This window comes from Cinclus cinclus, chromosome 4 (genome assembly GCF_963662255.1).
Source record: "Cinclus cinclus chromosome 4, bCinCin1.1, whole genome shotgun sequence".
Lineage (NCBI taxonomy): Eukaryota > Metazoa > Chordata > Aves > Passeriformes > Cinclidae > Cinclus > Cinclus cinclus.
In genome coordinates, this window is record NC_085049.1 from 62,078,975 (window position 1) to 62,103,281 (window position 24,307).

Consider the following 24,307-nt stretch of genomic DNA (forward strand, 5'->3'; position numbering starts at 1 on the left):
AATAAGATCTCAGTGATCTGTTGTCTCCTCAGGTGATATGTAAGCACACTTGCTTAAATAGCAGAAATACATAAATCATAAGAAGATCAGATCTGCCTGGTTCGAGGCCTTAGTTCACAGGTGAACATAAATATTGATGATACCAAGTGTAACATAAATAAATTAAGAGTAGAATGAAGCAATAATAACATTCTAGGCCTGCCTTGCTTGAGAGGTATCTCCTTTAAGGCCCTTATGAACTTGTTATCACCTGTCTTGAAGCACTGTAGATGAGAAGCAAATGACTCATGATCTACAATGGTGTTTTCTGAAGCTGAAGTATCTAATTACATAGGAAGTTTCATTTACTTATTAAAGATGTGCCAATGACTGGATGAGGTTCTTTGGTAAAGAAGAGTTTTCTACCATCTATTATTCCTGGTATTCTGATCAGACTGTTAGCTGAACAGAATCTGGTCTATAAATTAGGGGACTAGACTGGTATCATTCCCATAAATTATAGTCTATTTTCTGGTCCCTTAAACTGAGCTTCTGTTTTCCTATTTACTGGAAAAATTTCCTATTTCTGGACTCTAAAAACAAACTTGTGTATGTATTTCTATTGGTCTTGAGAATGTTTTTGAAAGCTGTACCATGTTAGTGATTTTAGCTTGATAAATTAGTCCTCTTTATTAGACTTTGCTGATATTTATTATCCTCATGCACATTATTACCCCTAGTTAGGAAAATATCATTCTTAGTAGGTGTACTATATTTGAAAAGCAGGGCTATTTGGTGCCTTTGGGGACATCTTCCTGCTATGTTTCAGAGAGAACAGCTGACCCTTTCTTTGAAGAGGATATCATCCTTTCATGAATGGCAGAATTCTGTGCAAGTAGCTGAAGGAGTGACCAGCACCTCTGTGTTACTGCACTTCTTTCATAGAGTGTCCCCAGCTATGGCTTCAGCAGAAGGGTTTCTGTGAGAACTTCTAATGCACATCAAGCAAAATAAACCCGGTGAATTCGACTGGACTACCCAAATTGGGGCAGCTGATTAGCCCTATAAGCAGGTTAGAGGCCATTCTTACACTCAGCTCTGGCCCTGGAGTACCTTCTGTGGTGCCTTCTGATTGAGGAGCAGTTGGGTGATGGTAATTTAGTCTGTTGCTGCAGCTATTCAGTAGATGAAACTCTCTCCTCTAACTCTTATATGATCCTCATAGAAGCCATATTATTCAGCATTTTGTGTGACTTTCTAGCTCAGTGTCTAAGAGGGGTTTTAATTTCATTAAAGTGTGCCTCTTGGTTTCTATGGGAGCTTCTGTCCTGCAACTAGTTGATGATTCATGCAGTTTTTCATAATAATATGTTGTTTGGTTGGTTGTATTTGCATATTGGGAGTGTTCTGTAAAGTGTCATTTGTGGCAGAGCATGAAAGTTTGTTGTCTTCCAACACCATTTACTGCTCTTCCATGTCTGAGTAACTGTAGTCTAATACTGCTAATAATGCTGGTTTTTCCTTTAACTCCATCTAAAATTGAGCAAGTGCTTTTCTGCATCCTGGGAGCTTAATAAAGGTACACATTGGCTGCTAACTGTGACTGCTGCTCTCCTAGCTATCGTAGTTAATTTAAAGCAGGTTATTTCTATATTCCAAATGCACGTATGTTTCCAAAATAGCCTAAACTGATACCTGTTAACTGAACCTTTCATACTCTGTGACACTCAGGTGATTTGGCCTCTTAAGTTGATGGCTATTTTGGTAGAAGTATCATCAATCATTACTTAAAATAGTAACAAGTTTTCACTTCCTATTTAAAGTTAGGTGCATGTAAGTTATCTAAAGGGGGGTATACGCACACATGAAATTATTTATTCTATAGTAAAGGATTCTTTGAGATGTATTGTCTACATCTACCCTCAGTACTCCTTGGCTGCTACCATTTTACCTCCAAGAAACAATTCAAGTACCAAAACAGGTGTCTAGACCAACTTGGATACTACAAATACTGTTTCTGACCTCTTGCTGCTTCACCAGAAAGAAAAGGGTTTCCAAGCTGTGTCCCACCTGTCAGTCTTTGCAGCCACTTTGCATACCCTGTAGTGTCTAAAATGGCCATATATGTCTGCATTTAGCCACCTGAATCTCTCCCTTCTTTTCATGTCTTCTTTAAGCATCCTGTGTGTAATATTATTTTTAAAGTAAATAGTTACTTGTGAAAACTAAACAACTTTTAGAGCTATTAAATATGCCTAGAAAATTATAATTCTTAGCTAAATTAGTTTGCATCTGATTGTGTAGTTCTTTTTAAAGATCATTTATTTTTTGCAAATACTTTTGAAAATAATTTAAATGGTTATCCTCTCACAGTTGCAACCCCCAAATAAATCATTAGGAGAAAGAAAATACAGTTAATTTGTTTTTTATTCTCTCGTTTTCCCCAATCAGTATTTATAACTAAAAGATGTGGTGAGCTGCAAGCTTGCTAAAAGACTATGATTTTTAGTGATTAGCTTCAATACAGTCATATGTAAGCAATTATATAAAATTTCAGTGAATATTCCACATAGAGTTGAAAATCTGAATGTAATTTTCTATGTCTGTATATGTACCTATATCTAGAGCTGAAATTTCTTTCAACAACCAGAGATATTTTGTAGACATTCTTAATTCTTGTACACTTTTTGTCCCTGCAGATTTAGCAAAAACTGAAAGAGGATGTTTGGTGTAGGGGGCCTTTATTTTTCATTATTTCTTATGAGTTGAAAAGGAGCATAAATGATCTTGTATGTGAAATGAGGAAAGAGACAAACTGAAGTGTATCTTAAAAATTTCTCTGATCAGTAATATATTCTATATCAAGGTTAGAAAAGAGAAATGTGTGGTCAGTGCAAATGACAGAACATACACTTCGTTTGTTTTCTGGTCTTGTCTCATGCTGGGGGAAACAGAGTTGTTGCTAGGGCAAATCATTACTTCTAAATGAAATTGTTGTGTAATGTCTCCTTTTGGAAATGTTATTCTAAGAATCATCCACTATTTTTTGCAGTTTCTTTTGCCTTGAATATTAGTAAGTTTTGTTCCCACTTGGTGGAGGAATTTGTCATTCCTTCTCTGCACGTGATGTGTGAAATACCAGGAGTACAACATGTCACAGGGTTTTTTTACAGTCTTCAACAAAAGGATACGGGGTCGAGAGCTCATCTATCACACTGATATTGCTTTGCACTGATTTTGGTGGTTACTTGTCACAAAGTTTTCCTCTTGTATTACTCTGCCCTGCTGTACTGTATTGTCAAGTTAACATGTACTTTCTGAGCACAGCCACAACCCACTCAACTGCTTTCTGCTGAAAAAATAGATCCCCCCAGAACGTCTCGATGTGATTGTATGTGATCTCTCTGCAGAATTACATTTTACATCCATTGCCATTCACCTCCCAGAATTTCTTATAAAACACTCAATAAAAGTTGCAAAGACACACTGGAGAGGATTTCTTTTTACTGCTGCTGAATGGCAGAGCTGAAATATTCCAGCAGAATTTTAGCTTGAATGTGAGTGTCAAAATCATCCAGTATTTCACCTGAGGGATGTTGACCATTATTTTATCTGTCTGATATGTTTAGTCCATAAAAATGTTGGCATGTTATTTTTCTGAAGAATCCTTATTTTGATGTGCAGGCATAAGGCAGAATTTTGTGCTGTAAAATGTGATGGTTCATGAGAGCCTGTCTGTCTTTAAGATGTCTAGGAACCATGCCTTATATAGTCACATAGAAAGTAATCCTCATGGAAACGGCATTATGGAGGTGGCAGCTGCAGCTCTTTATTTTTGTCTGTGTTGAATTTTGCAGTAAAAGGTTAACCCTTCATGTGATTGTGAAAATTGCATTTATGTCCTCCTCAAATACAGAATATACATGTATCAAAAAATAAAAGAACTAAAGAGATAAAACAGCTCAATAAGAGCTGAAATTAACTCTCTTTGTACCAGATTACACTGCTATTGCTGAAAATTTTGGCAAGGACTACATTTAGGCACTATAATGTGGTTGGAATTAGCAGTAATAACTGCCTAATATCTTTCCTCACCCAAAGCTTTTTCTCTTCATTAGATGCTGGCAAGCAATGTTCGGAAAACTCCATATGGAGATATCTTTTCCAGAAAATGTTTCTCATCTTTTCAGTTCCTGGTGGGTCATTCTGAAACAGATGTGGAGAGTGAAACTCTGAAGGTAGAGACAATGAGGCAAAAAACCCCTCAGTACAGAGTGAAGTACAGACTGTGACACTAAGGGGTGAATTTGAAGCTTGTTAGAGCAGATTCCCAACCCGCAGAGGCTCACTGTGATTTCCAAGGGAATTGGTTTTGAGAATCTGGCAGTGTTGGAATCTGGGCAACAGAACCTGGAGACCGTCAACAGCAGCCTTGCCAACCACTTTGTGATGGTTTCTCCAGATTTAGGAATAAGCAGAAGAAGCAGCTGTAATCTGGCTGGACACTATTGCTGCTCTTCTGTGTTGTTGCTGGTGACAGTAGAAGCCCACAGTCTTCATCACTTGCTCAGTAATCTTGTTCTATCTCCCAGGTTCATTGTACCTTGCTGTAACTTTTACTCAAGTGAGAATACATTGCTCTGCGTCATCTGAGAGATCTGCAGCCAAAGTGCTGCCATCAAAGAGCTGTAGCTTGGTCAGAGCATGATGTTGTTCACTGTGTGAAATAATGCCTTACTGAATATTGCTACTTCTGATTTTCAGTACTATGAATTTTATGTCTTAGGCCTTTTCTTGCTGATCATCCTCTTTTATATCACTTTGGCAACACAACCAATATCCTCACTACTGAGGGTATTCTAGTGTTTGCAAAGCAGTCTTTACTATGCAAATATGCTTACCCATCCTTCTACAAGAGGGCAGTTTCCAAATATTACTCAGTTGTGACTGTTGGTTTTAGCAGTCAATTGAATGTGGGGGAAAGGGATTGAGAATACATTTTTGGGCAGATATTGCACACGTGCAAAGTGCGATGCTAAAAGCATCTTTCTGGATCAAATGAAAACAGAACTTGAATAGAATAATCATGTCACAATACAGTTGTTACCATAGCTATAGAACAATTTTCTAGTGGATTTTTATTTTACATTAGAAATTTTGTGCCATGGCAACAGCAATGCCTGTTAGAGATCTAACTCTGTCATTATAATTTATCTATTACAGCTCTTTTCATTAGTGTTATTAACAACTGTTATTCTCCTGAATGTATTTTAGTTTGGAACATGGAATCTCTTGAGATACAAATGTGAATAAGACGATTTTCAATTTTACATGAATGCAAAATTCACAGTATTCAGTATGCTTCTGATTTTCTGAATGTGCTCTGCAGTCTTGGAGTCAGAATCAGGAAAAAATATCTGAGTTTGATGAAGCATCTGTAAATTATAACTCTCGAATACTGAAAGTGAGAAATGGTATTCTGTAGAGTTCTATATATGTGTCACAAGCAACTGTGCTGGGGTGCATCACTGTGAAAATAAATAGCTGATTGAATTGCAATCTGCTGCCTAAATACCAGTTTGGTTGTATATAAACTGGTGATAATAGCAATATGTGTCTGTGGCTTTGGGATTATGACACAACTGAATTTATTTGTAGTTCCAAATGTAAATGTTTTCCTTGTAGCACAGATATGGCAGTATCACAGAGATTTTCAGAAGTAATCTGCTCAGATGGATAAGCTGTACATGCACTTGTAATAACTCTAAAGTTCTGTAGAAATGACATCTGTTTATGTTTTGGTATTTATAATACTATTTACATGTAAAAAGATAAAGTGGTAAGAAATGCACTATCTGGTAAGGAAGGAAGATCTCTTTCTCTTGGATTTTGGTTTTTTTTTAATTGCAAAAATAAATGTACTTGCAAAAAAGAAAAAAAAAATACTTTTAAGATGTTTCTCTCCACTGGGATTCAGTCCAAGATCTCAAAATTCTCCTGTTCCTTTGTATCGCCACCCTCTTTCTTAAAGTTCCTTGTCATAAAATTTACTCAGATACCTGTGAGAAGAAAAACCTGGCATTATTAAATGACTGTTCACTGAGTATAGACCTGTGCAATGTAATTGTTCATATAAATTCTTAGTGCCAGTTAAGTTGGTTGAAATAATAAGAATAATACAAAAGAAAAAATATTAATTAATAAAATATTTAATAACATGGTTTTTTTAATACACAGCAACATTCAGAGCAAGAATTATTTTGATATGTTTATAACCAGAACATAATATGTAAAATATCATATTTTGTGCATTATTGCTAAGTCTCAGGAGAAATACTGATTTCAGTATCACTTTCTTGAAGTTTGACAGAAATAGCCAACAATTTTAAAAAATCCTATCTCAGAGATTGGTAATTATTAAAAGCTAGGATTGTTTTTTTTTTTTTTTTTTTTTTTTTTTTTTTTTTTTTTTAATACAGTTGTCTGTTTTAGGAAGAGTATAGTAAGGTATTATCCTGTGTAAAGCTTTTCATTCTTTAAGTTCTTGAGATGGAGATCTTGGATATTCCCATGAACAATGAATCTGCATTTTTAGATAATGGTGCAGTTTGAAGAGGTTATTTAACATCTCATGTTTCAGGTCTTCAGTCAACAAATACTGACTTGGAATAAGGAAGAAAAGTGTCCTCTAGAAAATGATTTTATGATTATCTGTTGTATGGTTTGTTTTTTTCCTTCTATGATTTCTTTAGCACATGACAGAGTGCCGGGCTACTATACTATTTAGAGCAGTGTTATAGTCCATCTCTATACTCTCCTTATTTGCTGAACATAAAATTATTTAGCAATAACTACATTAGGAAACTGAAATAATAATGCTAGTCAGTATTCAAAGAGCATTAACCTTAACAGTTCAAAAGACAGAAGATTCAGAATTATAATTGTTTTATTAAGCTGTTGGATGTCTGGAGGATTTCTGGTCCATCCTCCTGTTTGGATCAGGACTGTCATGCAATCAGACACGACTTTTCTGAACCGGGTCTTGAAACTGTCTGAGGGTGCAGGTGGCACCACTCTGGATAAGCTGTTTTAGGGCTGCAGTACACATGCAAGTGCTTCTTGCTTCTTAACCTTTGTCATGACCGCATGGATTTTTCTTTTTCTTGACAGCACCAAGTCTTTTTTGTTGCCTGGTATAGGTGTGGTTGCATTGCTCAAAATCATGGGGTGAAGAAGGTATAGCTATTAGATCTTTGCTTACTTTGTCACATAATTAACAAAGCTCTTATTAAAAGTGAAAGGTATCAAAGAGAAGTGGCAGCTGAGGCAGCTGAAAGCAGCAGAGAGAATACTCTGTTCTCTGCCAGAGCCTTTGCTACTCTGGTCAAGACAGACCAGAGGTTACCCACATAGCCATTAACCAAAGGTTGTCCAAGTAGTCATTAATTGTGTTTCTTGGTTTTTGAGTCATGAATTTGACACATTGGAAGTCTGGTTTTTTTTGATCTGCTGAAATGAATAGTAATCATGCTTCAAAAATATTCTGTGTTAAAATATGTTTAATACTCTGAACAAAGAAAATCTTGGGCAATCTCAAATCAGATGCCCAAACATGTGTACATTTTCAGCATTATATTCTTGTGCCTTATCTCCCATTTTTCCAATTAGTATAATATCACATTACACTCTCACCTTGGAAGGATACATGCATTCATAGCTGTGAACCCCGTAGATAATGGATGTCATAAAAATTTGAGAAGCTGTTAATGAACTTGATATGCAAAGAAGTATTTAGATGCCGTGCAGTAAATAGGTAATGAGACCAGTCTTACTGAACAAAGAGGATACAAATCCTTGGAGATATTTCAAAGATGTGAAGATGTGACACCTAGGGACGTAGATTGGTGGAGGTGGTGGACTTGGCAGTGCTGGTTTAACAGTTGGACTTGATGATCTTAGAGGCCTGTTGCAAACTGAATAGTTTTATGGTACTATGAAATTGTTGAGGAGCTTCTTCATTAAGCAAACTTCGTTCTGAACACTAAGTCAGATAGGGCATTTTTGAAAACTAGTAGTGATCTTATAAAAAGTGTAATCGAATGCTTGCTAACACATAAGAAGACTAATGTGTGCACAAGCAACATTTGTTTTATTTTTTCCTGACTACCTTAAAGTATTTGTGTAGGTATTTTAAAGATTAAAGTTGTACCTAAAGAAGAATATATATATACTTATGTGTGCACAGTACAGTAACTGTTCTGAAAGATCAAGCTGAAAAAGGCTCATGCAGTATATTTGGAATCTTCGAATACATGGTAAACTGCTGCCATATCGATTGTCAAAACAACCAGAATTCTGGTTCTGATTGTGGAAAATTCTGGTTCTGGTTCTGATTGTGGAAAATTCTGGTTCTGGTTCTGATATGCTGTTACTGCAACACTGCTCTAAGAGACACACTCACTTTCTAGTGGTCAGTACATATATATATACTGACCACAAGGGAATGGGAGTTCTCAGCAAGAGCTTACTTTACCTACAGTAGTAAATAGAGCAAAATCAGGGCATAAGATGCCACTGGTGCTTGGCAGTCTGTATTCTTAAACTGTTTGGGTTTTGCCAGTCTTTGGCCAATACTGAAATACACCCACCTAGATGGTGCCCAGGCACAGTGTAGAGACCAGAGACTACTCCCAGTAAGTATTTGCATGAACCAGCTCTGTCTTGAGAAGGAGGAAAGTTTAAGGACATGAGCCTAGTAATTCCTTCAGATCCTAATAGTTGCTGGCCAGTACTATTTACTAACATAGATGCAGCAAAGCAAGTACAGAAATTCTTGTGATTCAGGCTCTCTAAGCATTTCTTTTTCCTGGTTTATTCCTCCTGGTTTACTCTGTCCTTACAAAAATACTTACCTCTTCAATGAGTTCAGTACACAGCTGGATGTCTGGAGCATCAAAATAGGATTCATTTTATGACTGAAATATATAAATGTAGGTCTCTGAACACAGACTGAATGCTGTCTCCCGTTAAGTCACTGACAGTGTAGTTAGCCCAGTTAACAGAATACAGGGAAGGATAGGTTCCACTCATTTTATTAATCTGATCTCTGATATGGTGGGAGCTGCTAACATGCTTCTTACCAATGTAGAAAAACAAGGTGTCTTAATCTGGAGCAGAATCTCAGCTACTGAGTTTTTCATGTAAAAGAAAGTAAAGCCAGTAATTATTTGCATTATTTATTCCTCATTTTGAATTCACCTTCAGAATTGCAGATATATGTATAAGTCAGCAACTTTCAGAAATCAAAGAAAGAATGCCCCATGTCCTCCTTTTCCCCTGAGTTTTTCCCCTAAACCTAATTTTTCTGGGTTTATTGATCCCTTAAGCTCTGTCGTGTCCTACATTTAACCTTTCTCCATAACACCTCACATCTTTCTGGTTGCAAAATGCCTGAAGTGTATATTCTAGTTGTCTGTTTCTCAAAGAAGAAAAGTATATTTTCATAGGTTCTTAGAGTTTTGTCATATGTAGAAAAACATTTAACTTTATATTTTTAAGCTGCTGACTAGTAAAAGTCTTGAAGTTTTGAAGTACGCACCAAAATCTTTCTTCTGTCATTCATAAAGTCAAGCACTGCTTTCTTTTAGAAAGGATATTTTGAGATTTGATTGGATTTTTTTTTTTTTTGCCAGCAGATATTTTAGTTAATTGGAGAAAACTGCTTAATATCTTTGCACATTATGACATGATGCTATGTTTAATTCCTTGTGGTAGATACTGCTGTGCACACAGTCCTACAATTAGAGTTGATCTAGAACATACAAGTTCTAGAAGGAATGAGATGGATTTATTTCTCTTCAACAGAGTAGTTATAGAAATGTGACCATTGGTAGGGACACAGTTATTGTGACTAGAACATTAAGTTATTAATGCCATGTTGACAGAGTGATGTTAACCAAACCAACAATGCAAGTGAGGCACAGCAGGCCTCCTTTTTTTTCCCCCCTCCTAGTTCTTTCAGCAGCAAGTGTAAAAAAAGAGCTATAAAATTTTAATAATCCACTCTAAACCTTGCCCAAGAAGTGGATTTTTCTATGGCTGCTCTTTGTGTATGTCTGTGCTAAGTTACATATAGAGCATGTTTGAAAAGACTTGATTTTGTGTTCTTTTTTTCCCAATGGTTACTATTACTATTCTCAGAAGTTCCCAAAAATAAGAGCAATGCTCAATTTTATTCCTTAGAGGCTGTCAGTAAAAAGGCATAGTATTGTAAATTCACTATTATTATAATGGCTATAAAAAGAAAAACTACTAAGAATACTCCTGACAATAATGGTTCTTCATGTTATTTTACCACCTACAAACTACCTAATTCATCATACTAAACTGTGTAATTTCTGCACATTTCAACTCAATAGCAAATTAAGAGAGACATCATCAAGTTGATGGAATAGCAATGGCCTATTTTATCTTATAAATTTGTTTTTTTCATGGAATTTATATAGCACTGAGTACTGTTGGCTGTTCCTCAACCAGCAGATATTTTAGTCAAAATAAAATTGTGATACTTAAGATTGTTTTTTAAGAGACTAATAATTCAGTTCATGGCATAATTTTCTTGTGTTTCTTTACATAAGAATGTACCAAGAAGCATTAAAAAGTAATTTTGAATGGAGTAAAAATGTTGTTTGCTGTATCTTATCACTCTCTTATGTTTACGAGGTACTCTCTCATTTCAGAGCAACATAGCCAGGGTGAAACATCCACTGAAAGTGAGCTTCCTGAAGGACACCCTGCTGACCAGTTTGCAGGTTTACTTCATGGATCATCACCTGCGTGTGACCCACCTGAAAACCCACTCCAGCTGTACAGCAAAGTAAACCCGTGCAGTGGGCCACTGGAGAAAAGCGTTTTGAGCAAGAGCACGGCGCAGCAGATACAGCTACGGAAAGAAAGCGGCTCTGATCCTCCTGTTAAGAAAAAAAAGCCGCCAATTGTAAACAGAACCATATTTCATACTAAAAATAAACCAGCAGAAAATCATACCCTGGTTGGCGCGCCAAGGATAAGTGAACAATGGGTTGTTACCACTGGGGGATTTGTGGAGAGAGCATGCACGCTGGGCAGAATTCGATCCTTACCAAAGACCTTGCTGGAAATGCATTTGTGCAAAAATGTTTCAAAATCTGATTCTAATCTTATCACACATCCGCCAAACGATAAAAAAGCAAGAAGCAATTGGAGTGAACCCACACCAAAGCCACAGTGCTCCAAAGGAAATTCGGAGAGAACACCTTCCTTCACATCTGAATGGGAAGAAGTAAGTTTCTTTTATTTTTTAAGTACTGTAGTCTTGTGAAAATGCTGTTATTGTTTTCAGTTTCAGAGACTAAATAAAAAGTGAATCCTCCACACTGCAAAGCCTCAGAGAGAATGTCACAGTGTACTGCATGGGAGTTCAACAGCTGGCACAAAATTCAAAGCATTTCTGTTCAAATGCTGCCCACTCAGTAAAGTCTATTGTTTCCCTAGTGAATGAAGTTAACCAGAAGTAATTCTGCAGTTTTTTGTGGCACTAAAATTGTCTACTAAAGCCCTCACCGCTGACAATAACAATATTTGTAAAAGCCTTAGTAGCTGTGCCTCTTGTTTACATATTTGCTAATTATTTCCACCATGGCAGTGCCCATCAGCAAGAGCCAGGAGAAAATGGCAGCTGTAGAGAATTGATTGGGCATTCTACACACCCTCCTTATGTATCATATCCTCTAATTGGTATGTGGCCTGTGTACAAAATGCTTGGCACATACCTGGCTGCTGTGTGAAGTGGGAATACTCTTAGAGCTGCAGTGAATTCAGGACTACTAACAGAAGTTTCCACACAGAATTTGTAGTGCACATGCTTGCTCATATGCGAGACTGTATTTTAGGTTTAGAATTAAATTTAAATTAATTTTTAGACACCTCATGTTTAATGGTTTTTTTCCTGGGCTGAATTTCAAGAATGTAAGTGGTTCTTCATAGACACAGAAGTACTCATCTCATTGAGGTAAATTAAGGGTGTGAAATGTTCAGATCTTTACTGCTCCTACAGAGAAGTGAGCATTTCTCTTTAAAACTACCATGGTGAGGAAAGACATCTATCTCCAGGGTGCTATTGTGTTCAGAAAGGACCCAGAGTTTAATTATGTGGTTGGTTATTTTTCTAGGAAAATGTTTCAAGCTAGCCTAAGTGTCTGATTTGATAGGGCATTTTAAGTCGCTCTTCATTGAAAAGGAGATACTCTCAGTGGGGATGCACAAAGGATATCAGGTTTTGATCTGTACAACTTGGATATGTTATTATAAAATCCTGATTATAGTCAGGTCCAGATTTTCCTTTCAACATGGTCATCAAGGTTTGATTTTAAGAGTAAAAGAAGTGTCATGTGTATGTGTACGTATATATATGTATGTATAGTATGAATGCTCAATCTGCAGATTCTGTCATAATTTCCAGAATTTCTCTTGTCACCAGTCACTAATGCATACTTTTCTTACTAGTCCTACTATTAAGCTTAGTAAAGTATGTTTCTCTTTGTCTGCCTTCTTTGTCCACAGCAACCTTTTGATTCACTTTTTGGTTTGTCCTGTTATTACAGAAAATAAAATAGAGAGAGTGATTTTTGACCTAGAAAGTTCAATGTGCCTTAGAAAGATGCAAGTAAGTTTTGGGATCAGTGCAGTGTTGTTTCACAGAGAGTGTTGTTCTGTGGTATGTGGGGACACAACTCTGTTTCATACCTGTTTAGTGCCCTTGGGGCAGATGGAACAAAAAGGGGCTAGGAAATTCTCTGGAAATGTTAATTGAACAATTGATTTAATTGTGTGTATTTTAAGTACTTAAGAACATACAAGATAATATTTTTTTATTCATTAATAGTACTGCTTAAATAAGCCACTAGTGGTCATACCTAGATGACCAAAGTCATCAGTATGTAAGGAACTCTACCATGGAAAAAGAAATACCAATGCCAAGCTTTAGTCTTTACTAGCATGCAAATATTGCAAAATAAAAATCAAAGTGGATAAATTAATTATCTACCTTTGATTTATGCCTTTTTAAAATTTTGATTGCTGTTTTCCTAATGAGAGTAATGCCATAAATCTATGCATGAAAACTAAAAATACTGAAGATGGGATCCCTCAATTGTTTCATTGTTCTCTCCCATAGATTGATAAAATCATGAGTTCAATCGATGCTGGAATTAATACTGGACTGGGGGAGATGAAAGATCACACTACAAGTAAGGAGAAAAAACCAACTATTGTTTAATTTTGACTTAATTGTCCATAGGGAAACTGTGGATAAGACATTGCTAAGTAACCCACTCTGTTGAAATAATTTGTAGATATTTGAATAACCATGCACAGAACCTCTGTTGTTTACTGTTAGAGATGCATTAGGCCCAGTGTCCTCGAGCTGTTGCTTTAAATAGCATCTTGGAGTCATTAATGTTGTTTTGAAATCTTACCAGAAAAAATATTCCATTAATGTCTTTGTATTGAAGCCTTTCTTCTAGGGGGGCATTTTACAGTCTTTTTCAGATGAGGTTTTGTTTAGAATGATGGAGCTCTGTGTATATATAATCCAATAACTGCTGACACTTTTTAAAGTATTGTATTATATAATGCTGCTTCGAAGGAATATTTGGCACAGGGCTGAAAATGTTGCTGACAGACAGTGACTGGTGTTAGCAATGATGGGAAATTTTGAAAACCTCCCCTAGCATGGAGAGTTCTAAGAATCCTAAGTCATGCCTAGCGTGTTGGTCTGTCAGCATAAACCTGTGCAACTGTGCTGATAAGAATTTTTCAAGCATTTTATAATGTCTCCTCCCTAACTCATGGAGGGAAAACTGACTTGCATGTCTGAATAATTTAGTCCTGAGGCAAAATTCTGTTAACTCAGCTGTACTGGTACATCCCTGCTAAAAATTGCATTGGGTTTATGTATAGGGCAGGATGTTATGTACCTTATCACTTAAAATTTGGAAAAAGGTGTAGTTGAACAACTGTCCATTCAATGGAACATTACATATATACAGGATGAAACTGTGTCTTATCAATTAAATATACTTGTCACAGCTATTTTAACAGAGAAACAGTGAAAAAAAGATCAAGAAGAAAGAGAATAACTGATTTGAATGCAAATATAATTGCAGATAAAAGAAGCAGACTCAGCTTATTTTTTTTCTAAAAAGACTAAGGGGTAATATCCTGAGAAGTGCTAGGAATGTTGTTCTGGCAGCCTGTTCTTTCTGCAACTTGCAGCATTGAAAAACAGAACTGTTTGTAGACAAACTCCACATTAGGAGATAGTGAATAATTTCTGAAGGTACTATAAATAATTCAGAATCTTCTGTTTCTTATATTTTGTGGTAGTTGTACTGGGTCTGCTGGAGATGGAGTTGTCTTTCCCACTGCAGCCTTCATAGTCTTTTGCATTTGCAGCTAGAAAGGCGTTCACCTGTCAAACACCCTGGTGCTCACTCAGCACCAAGGCTGCCTCTCCGAAGTTTCCCCCTTGCCAGGGGGGAGAGGATGGGCAAGATCTTGGGAGGGGACTTACCCAGGAGAGCTGACTCAAGCTGCAGAGGAATAGTCCATATCAGGCAGGGCTGTTCAGCAGTAAGAGCTCAGGGAAAGGAGGGGGAGGCTGAATATCACCAGCTGATGGGAAGTAGAAAATTAATCTTTTGTTTTCCTTTGCTTTTGCACAGGCCTCTTTTTTTTTTTTTTTGCCATATTGTAAACTGCCTTTATCTTGTCCCAAGTCAGGGGAGGTTCAGTCTTATTTTCTCCCCTGCCCTGTCCTGCTAAGGAGAGCAGTGATGGAGTTGTTTGTTGACCCAGCATCTAGCTGGGGTCAGCTTCCCACAGTAGCACACAGGCCCCAAAGGCAAAATCAGGTACAGGGTGTGAAGCTGCAGACCAAGTAAGAGCTATGAAATGGAGACAATAACAACAGTATGTGTTTGAAATTTTCCATAACTTAGTGATGTGTAAATAGTACTTTGTCTGTTCCTGTGACTGACAACTGCTTGTCATCTTCCACTTTTTTAAGATCAGAAAATACCTCACAACTCTTGTCATCAGCCATTTTACACTTCTACTGCATACCTTATTTTTCTTGACATAGAAATATGGCATTTGTTTTTTCCACTCTTGCAGCTGGCACAAGATCTACTCTTTTCTTTGCTCCTTTTCCCAGAGTGGACATTGAATTCTAACTCACTTTCTATTAGTGTGCAGCTTTCTGAACACCAGCTGTTTTTTGGTTTTTTTTTTTTTTTCTTGACTTTCTGTCAAGTCCTTAATGGTCTTTAGCTAGTTTAGGATGATAATTTGATTTTGCTCTTAATTAAGACATCAAGCTATGACCAACCAAAATACAGCTATCTTTCCTTAAATTTTATCAGTTTTGCTTATCATGCAGCTTTCAATAAAGACATGTCTTTCTACTGTAGATCTGAATATATGCAGCTTCACATGTATGTCCTCCACTTTTCATTCCTTTGGGCCGTTTCCAGATTCAGTCAAACACAATTTAGGCAGCAAAGCAAAGGGAGCTATTATTGAATCAAATACATCTCATGCATCAAACATGTTATGTTTCAAGTATGTTATTTTTTATTGTCTAATAACAAAGTAATAGGTTACCTAGGAGGAAATTAGGAGCTCTTACTTCTCACTGATAGCAGGCTTCTCTTTAAACATAACACAGCCAAAGGTAAAGATCTGGCCTAAGCTTAGGAATAAAAAAATTAGCTAGTATGGTATCAGATAATATAATTTTGAAATACTTCATCACTTATAAATAAATATGAGGAGTTTTAGTTTTTACTTGAATATATGTGGAAAAAAGCTTATCCAGTAAAGTTTAAAAAGAATATTTTTAATGTTCAGACTGTGTAAGTCAAAGGAACATCTACTGTTGAACTGGAAACATCTAGATTATTGAGCACTGTATTCAGGAAACCTCCCTTGTTTAATAAATTTTTTAGCATGTAGCAAAATTCCTGATAATACTGAAGAGTAAATGTAGCTTCCTATGGAATCCTTTATTTTAGTGTTTGCTTAGTCCTGTACTTCATATTATACTTCATGAACTGCTAATAAAAGCAAAAATATGTAAAATTCAAACATAAATACTCTATCAATCATGAACATGAAGAGCTTTTTGTTCTACATAATATCTCATTCTCAGTGAAAAATATTTGAAAGGAAATACGTCATATGCACATAATTAAATACTTATATTTAAAATTAGACAATGATGACATCTTTTGATTAAATTCTTGAACAGACTTGCCAGAACTTTGGCCTATATTTTCCTGCTTGTGATACCTGGAAGGACTTTTCTTAGATCTCCAGGGAAATCTCTTAAGAAGCAATTAGAGGAGCAATAAAAGGAGAAATTCAAAACTGAGTATGCTCATGAGGACTTCATCCACAGCACGCATTCAGGAACAAAAAAATTAAAGCAGAGCTTTTCGTTTGGTAGCAGTACAGGTACTGGAGGAGCAAACTTAAAACTGCAGAGAGGAAGATGACTGTTGATGTCTCTGACAAATTAAAAGCAGGAGTGCTGACCAGGAAGCAAGTAAGGACAACTCTTGATAACTGAAAAACCCCAAACACTAGCCCAAGGAATAGAAAAAAGCCCTATTACCAAGAGGAAATAAAAGCTGCTGCTGGCTACTGATCTACTCAAGGTGATGTGGAAACACCTGGCACTTAAATTACAGCTGATGCTTCTTCAAAGAGTCAAATTTTGCCAAATTGCAAATTATTGTACCAATCAGTAGCATACGATAAGGAATAATAATGGTACTGCTAAGAATTGTTCCAGCAAATCAGAAGTTCTTATCAGGCTCAGTGGCAGTGAATAAGCAAGTTGAAGATTCAAGGTAATTTCTCTCATCTCATGTCCAAGTCTAGCATAAGTCAGATACACCCTAAATATGACTCTTCTCTCTCCTGAGAGAAGTTGAAAATGAGAACCATTTGGCAAGAACAAAAATCATAATCTTAAATAATGCAACCTGAACACTGGTCACGTCCCTGGGATTATTTCAAACAAGATTAAGTGACTAGAGGAAGTCATGGGTCAATTTGCAAGGTATCTTAGCTGTTTGCATGCTAGTGGTAGGGTAAAGAGGAATGAAGAGTTAATGGGGAAAACAAGAATCATTTGGATATTACAACAAAATTGACATTGTAGATACTTTATCATATATATCACAACAGTAGTACAGTTTTATAGAAGAAGGGAAGAAGAGAGGAACTTTTGGTTTGTATTTCAAAAACAGTTGCTTTGAAATCTCATAAATAGGACTAGTTTGAGCTTTAAAATATCTTTCAGAGTTCAGGGAAGCAGTAAGGAATATATTGTTCTTGATACTTTTCCTAAGACATTGGACATGATAGTAAGGGGGAATTTTAGTTGCCATTTTTGTGTAAGAAATTACATTGACACACTGCCCAAGAAGAAGAAGCTGTAGAAGGTAGATGTCAACAAATTCTGAGATTTTATTTGAAGAAATATATAGGGTACAGGTTCAAGACACATCTCTGGGGTTTTCAAAAAAAATCTACTAAAGTCCAAAGTACAGCCTTCACCAGTGTGAAGACAAGAAAGTGCAAAAGACCAGCTGAGCTAAATTTTCATCTCTTCTTTCGCCTTAGGCAAAATGAGGAAAATTTATTTCCTTACCAAACATGGTGGAATAACACATGTGTGTAGAGACGTGTCAGGAGTGCCAAAGTACTCGTGAGAAGCAGCTAGCAAGATTTAATGTAACATAATTGTATTCATACATTAATAGAAAGAAGAACAAAGAAATCTTATGTACCTAAGAGAGCTACTGGAGGGAAGGAAAGGGTGCATGGAGTAGGTGCAGAGAAGGGAAAAGTACACAGTGATTTTTATTACATGAATTTGCTGTAAGGTTGTCAGTGAATCTATGACATGCACTGTTAATCCTAGAGCTAAAATCTCAATTGCAGATAAGGAAAGAACAGACTATATAGGTCAGGTTTCTTAAGTGTCTGCAAAGCTTAGGCCTATTAGTGGCTTTGTCTGAGATTTCATGAGGGATGTATCAGGTGCCAAAAGACTATAGATAGATAATACAGATAAATAAGAATAGCACAGAAGTTATATTTAAATGAGGAAAGAAAGAATAATGTGGGGAATTACTTTCAATTAGTAAACAAGTCAATGAACAGATATACTGCTTTAAGTAGGTAGAAGAAATAAGTAATAAACAATTTGGATTTGCCAAGAGCAAGCCTATTAAAGCCATCTCATCCCCTTCTAGGAGTGGATAGGAAATATTAGGTAAGAGAAAAACAGGAGATGTCCAGTATTTGGACATTTGGAGTTTTGACATTGTCTCATCTGTTTTTCTTGCAAATTAATTAAGAAAGCATGAGCTTGATGAAAACAATGGTAGGTCGTACAGATTAATCTTATTTGTAATGTCTAAATTCAGACTTCTGGAGTGTGGACTGTGTTGACCACATCTGAGCCATTAATGCTGAGTTAGATAAGCAGGCACTTTTTTTGTTATTGTCCACTAAATGTCTGAAGCATGCAAAATTGCACCGGTGCCTTAGGGGAGCTCCTCAGATGTAGCTGTCCAAAACTACCTAAAATGAATCTCCCTCTGTTCTGCAGGACAAAATTATAAAGGTGATACAGTGAAGCATCCAAATAGATTATTGGGAAGATTACATTAAGAATTGGTTACATTCAGCAGCATCTGCAAGACTTTTTTGAATAGAATGAGAAACAATAATGGTTGTGATATAACTGACCTTGGCTTGAGTCAAAATGGAGTAGGTCACTGGTTTATGCCCCTTTCAGTCCATTTTGTAATGATTCTGTGACTACTGTGATAACACGATTTAGAAAGAACCTATCTACAAAGTAAAGTGAAAAGAAGAAACACTACAATTTCATATTTTCTTTGCCTAATCATAAGCAATTTTTTTCCCCATCAATAAGAAGTCTTTCAAGATATGCACAGCAGTAAGTCTGTGTTAGTTGGAACTTGGTAGCTGTTTGCAGGTGTGTGACTCAGGGTTTACTTATATTTGCAAATCACTTGGAAGGGAATAATCAAAAAATTATCTACTTCAAAGAAAAAAAACAAACTTAAATGGATAATGGATATCATATCATCATGATTAAACCTAGAATTGTGTCAAGTCAGAGCAGTTAAAATAATGAGTAAGAAAATACTTGTTGAAAGTCATTCCACATCAAAATAGTCAACAATCATTTCAGTTTGTTGAGAGAGCCACTTCTGTCAGATATGTTTTAGCACATGGAGAGAAATTTACAGTTTTATAATTCCACTAATCATAAATTGTATTTTGGATGCTGTTCATGAATGCACTAAACAGTTGCTGTGTATATACAAGTCAGGTTATTTTTGGTCAGCTGAGCATGTACCTATCCTTGAGTGCTCTCATTGTTTCACCTAGAGGCAGACAGGGTAGAGTTTGCTGAATTATCTTTATTTTCTTGATCTAAAATTTTAGTTTGAAATATGCTGTCAAGCCTTTTTCTCACAGCTGAGATAAACAAAATTCTTACTGCGTTTAGGAAGATTGTATTTAATGGGATTCTGTGTTTCCTTTTTGTGAAAGCAGTGCCTTTTCCTGTGCTTGGAGATAATCCTAGCACCACATGCAGCATCTATGTCTTAATATCAGTATGAAGGCTACAAACCTTGCTCAATGATACAGCCTGAGTGCTTGCCTTTCAAAGATTAATGTTGCATTTTACTGGAAGAGGCATATGATACAGAATCACACGACATGAAAAAATGACTTTCAAGGAAGCTAGCAAGTCTCACGGAATATTTACTTTAGCAGTATGTGTCCTCATGTCTACAGCTTCAGGGAGACTCATGAGCTGGCTCTTTTAGGGCTGCTTTGAAACCAGAAGGACTCTGGAACACTGAAGGCTATGCCTGGGTGGACTGCACTAGCTGTATCTCATTTGAAAGCCGGACTGCACTGCAATGTACTGTATTCAGAATAAACCTACAACTACACTTTATGTCAAGATTTTCTGTACAAACAAGACCTTATTGCTTCTCGATGTGCCCACTATATATTTGTATTTCAATGTCCTGTAGTCCAAATTTAATGCCAGGGACTGACAGTAAGTCATAGAGCACTGAATTAGAATATATTTTGTAGTGTTCTTTCTCAAATCTTCCATGTCAGGATGAAAGTTGTAGACACATATTATGCAAAAGTTGTTTTCTTTGTTCATTTACTTTCTTTACTGATATGACCAAGGCTATTATTGATGATTTCTCCTTTGTAGTATGGGAAAAAAAATTCAGAAATTTTACTTTTCAGATTTGTGAGGGAAATTGCTTTGAGCTCAAAAATAGGGAAAATAAAGTAGATGTGACTTCACCAGCTTAGGGAAAGATGGAATCAGGTGGGGCTGCATCCAGAAAAGCTGACTGAGAAGAGTAAGGGTTCATGTTGTGCCCTGTACAGCTGTAATACAGTTGAAATTGGGCAAAACCTTTGACAGCCTAAAGATACATGCTTGGTTGCCTCTCTCTCTCTTTCACCTGTTCCTCTGCCACTGCTCAGACACAAAGCCTTCATCATCCCTACTGTGGTTCTGCCTATAAAAGCTAATATATTAACTCAAAAGTCAAACTTTCTTTTAAGAAATGAAGCCTTGTTAGGCTGGCCCTTGTCTGTTTGCTGCCATATGGTTTCAGTTTCGGCAAAGTGGTTTTCCTCCAAAGCTGTTAATATCCTCCCTCCTCCAAGAGCTGAAAACAGATAAAATATAAGTACTTAAGGCAGAATTTTAATTGGGTATGTGTAGGCATGTTGGCATAAGGCAGACTTCACAGTGGTACATTATAGACTTGAAAGTATATATTTTTTTTTGAAATTTAGTCCCTGTTTTGCAGCATTTACCTTGTCCTTTTAAAATCTCCATTTGGTTAAAATAAGAGCTTTGATAAAGTGGACTTTATTAATAGACTTTTATAAAATGAGCCATTAAACTTTTCACTAAGAGGGACAGCTCTTAAGCTTACAGTTTTGAACACATAACTATAATTTTGTAATAGTCAACCACAACAACCAGATCGTAATATAAGGGTAACATCACTTCTCTCCCGACTTCCCTTTGAAGCTGATATGCTGTGCAAAAAGACCAAAATACCTGTAGCATCATAGATGGCAAAAAAGTAAAAGACAGAAGGAACCTGACTCTCTAGCTGGTAGAAGAGGAGCCTGGTGAGACGAGGCAGCTCCAGCAGCTGGTGTCAGCTCCCAGTGCTGTTTGATGCTTCTTCAAGAGGAAATGCATATGCAGCCTGAAATTACTAAGCTGCAAGTCTTTGAACTCTTCAGCAATAATTATAGGACTGCACTTTAGGAAAGAGAGACACGCATTTGTGTTTGGTTCTGCCCTTCCTTGCATCCTATCAATGACTGGAATGTGAATGTGGAATATTAATTTGCCATGTCAGAACAGCTGGGGGGGAATTTGCATTGTGGAAGGCAGAATTGATTATTCTTTTAGGTAAAAGGGTTTTCAGTCAGTCGCATTCTCATATGGAGCCTGTCACACTCAGTACCCAAAAGCAAGGAGATGTGTGTGAGCAAGTTCCTTGTCCATGGTCACTTGTGTGGTGTGGTAGGCTGACTGTTGTACTCTTAGTGTATCTGTTGGGTTCCTTTTGATTAGGAACAGCAAGCTATTTTTTCATAGACATTTAAGAATCAACATTTGCTGTGGTAAGGTCCTTTTGATCCAAAATTTTCTTCAGTGGCAGTCATTGTTTTGCTTCCTTTTCTCAGATATTTTAGGTCATCCTTTTGGAATAACTAAAAGATGAATATCACATGCAATGTGCCGTAATGTTGTTGCTGTAGTGCAAGGTCTTCTGCTGATAAATTGTCCGAGCTGTTGTTTATCAGAGCACACTCCTCCTCTTGACAGGAAAGTATTCTCTGGTGTTTTACCACTGCCAGCAGTGTCCTTGATTATCAGTACAGGCCATGCCTTTAACTCATTGAAGCACCGTCTCTTCTGGTACTTTCACATGTGTGTTTCTGCCTCTCCATTATTCATACCAATCTTCCTATTTCTATTAATGATATCTTCATTTCAAATTACTTGAATGATAATTTAAGTGGATGCAATCATCTGGATTATAAAGTAGTGGAGAACAGAAGGCATATAGCTATAAAATATAAGGAAGAAATATTTTTAGCATTTATTTACTGAGAACATGATAGTCCTTATGTATTGCATGTCACTGAACTTGCCTAAAGTTCATATAAATCCTACAGAAGTTATCACATATACTTGGGTTAGTATTTTTTTGACTTCTACATCATAAAAATCTAAACAAGAGGTAAAAATGCATCTGTTTTAATGATTCATTGAAAAACAAAGCCTTACCAAAACTGGGCAAACTGCAAGATAATTGTAGAGCCTTTAGCTATATCTTATAATAAATGCAATGGGATTTGGATGCAAAAAGCTGCAGGCATTTATTTTATTTTCTTATACTCAAGTACTCCTATTATATTAGCAATTTCACCCTGTAGTGTCATAAATGTAATATTCAGCTCTATACACCAGTTTTGTTTGAAACAGCCTACTACAATGGAGGGCTCAGGCTAAACAGGAAATAGAGTAAAAATGTAAGTCGTTGCAAAGTAGTTTTTAGCAAAGTAGTCTTTAACTCTATACTTTTTCTTTTTACATTTCCACTCTCTCTGTAAGTGCCAATCAACATTTACCTTTTATCTCTGTCCATGCATTTTGTGTTCAGTGTTAGGCTTCTCTTTCCAAAACTGTTGCAAAGCAATTCAGTCATTATATTCACAGACTGGAATAATTGATTTCTGGCATATATCTTCTAGAAGGAATAGAGAATATTAATAACAAACAAAGAAACTTAGGGAGATGGAACTAGAATATCATAATTATTGACATCTATCAGAGAGTAAATTTATAGTTTAATTCTTGCCAATTTTGGTGTCGCCTGTTGTGGCTGTTGGACCTGGTCTGCAGCAGAACTGCTTGAACAAAGGAGTCTTCTCCAAATTCTCTTTTAATTGGAGGATTGACGTGTAATTTTGACTGACTTAATATGCTGAGACTTTTCAGGGGTATTTCCCCACACCAGATGTAGCATGCTGTTGAAAAAGCATAGGAAATTAAGGCCCTATTTCAATACTGGTGTCTTCTTCTTTTTAAGAAATAAAAATTAAAACCATCAGAAATCTGGTCTCCTGTACTGTTATTTCTGAGCAAACAAACTTTTTTTCCCCTCACAGAATACATACAATGTATTATTCTTTGGAAAAATTTGTCAGATCTAAATGGGTTTTTTGTTGTTGTTGTTGTTGGGTTTTTTTGTTTGTTTGGTTGGTTGGTTGTTTTTGTTTTCTAGAAATACTTATTCTCAGAAAGAGGAGTAATGCATAGTGAATCTCTACCCATCTCTTCTTTTATTTTGTTCTTAAACTAATAGCTGATCCCTCTATTCTGATGTTAAATATGGTTTATAAAGAAGTCTTTGTGACCACAGACTTGAACAACATATAGGTATATATTACTCTACAGAAAATCAAAAGTGAATAAAAGTTATTCTCACTTTAAAAGTTTGGATATACCTGCCTATGGCATAACCTTACAAAATCACACTGATAAAACCAAATCATGCTAGAGCTCAAATTAATTGGTTGTGAAAATTGTTTAAAAATAATATTGCTCACATTACCTCCTAGATTCTGTTGGTAGCAAATGGGTCCCTAACTCTTAAGTGGACTTAAAAGCATTTCTGAAGATGATGTTAATGCTGCAGTCTGTTCTTCCTTGTCAATTCTCTCCTCTGTCAGACCAATTCCTGAAGTCACTGAGCTGTATAGAATGTTTTTTCCACTATGGGGTTGAATGTATGTCAGAGCTTTGCCCACCTAGATAGGAGATAAAAGGATCAACAAAGGAAGATTGCAGGTTTCAGAACTTGAAAAAAGAAAAAAAAAAAAAAAAGGATTAAAACATTTTCAAAGCTATTTGCAGTGAGACTGAGGTCTTGCCTGTTTCTCTACTGAACCACAGCAGTGAGGGGGAAGTTTCCACAAAAACAATTTGGTTTTCACAATGTTAATGTCAGAGTGCTTGCTAGTGTGCCTAAAAAATGACAAGCCAATAATGCCCTCATTCTATAATGCTCTAATAATCATCCTACTGTAATTCCAGAGGTTGAGA

At 36.3% G+C, this 24,307-nt stretch overlaps 1 protein-coding gene across 1 annotated transcript in view; it reads left to right on the forward strand.

Annotated features, from left to right (window-relative positions):
* The window catches only part of ANKS1B (ankyrin repeat and sterile alpha motif domain containing 1B), a 408,189-nt gene that overhangs the window by 183,387 nt on the left and 200,495 nt on the right, over positions 1 to 24,307 (forward strand). Inside the window, exons 13-14 of the mRNA XM_062492532.1 lie at positions 10,719 to 11,299; positions 13,193 to 13,265. Coding sequence (XP_062348516.1) covers positions 10,719 to 11,299; positions 13,193 to 13,265 — 654 coding nt within the window. The remainder of the gene's footprint in view (positions 1 to 10,718; positions 11,300 to 13,192; positions 13,266 to 24,307) is intronic.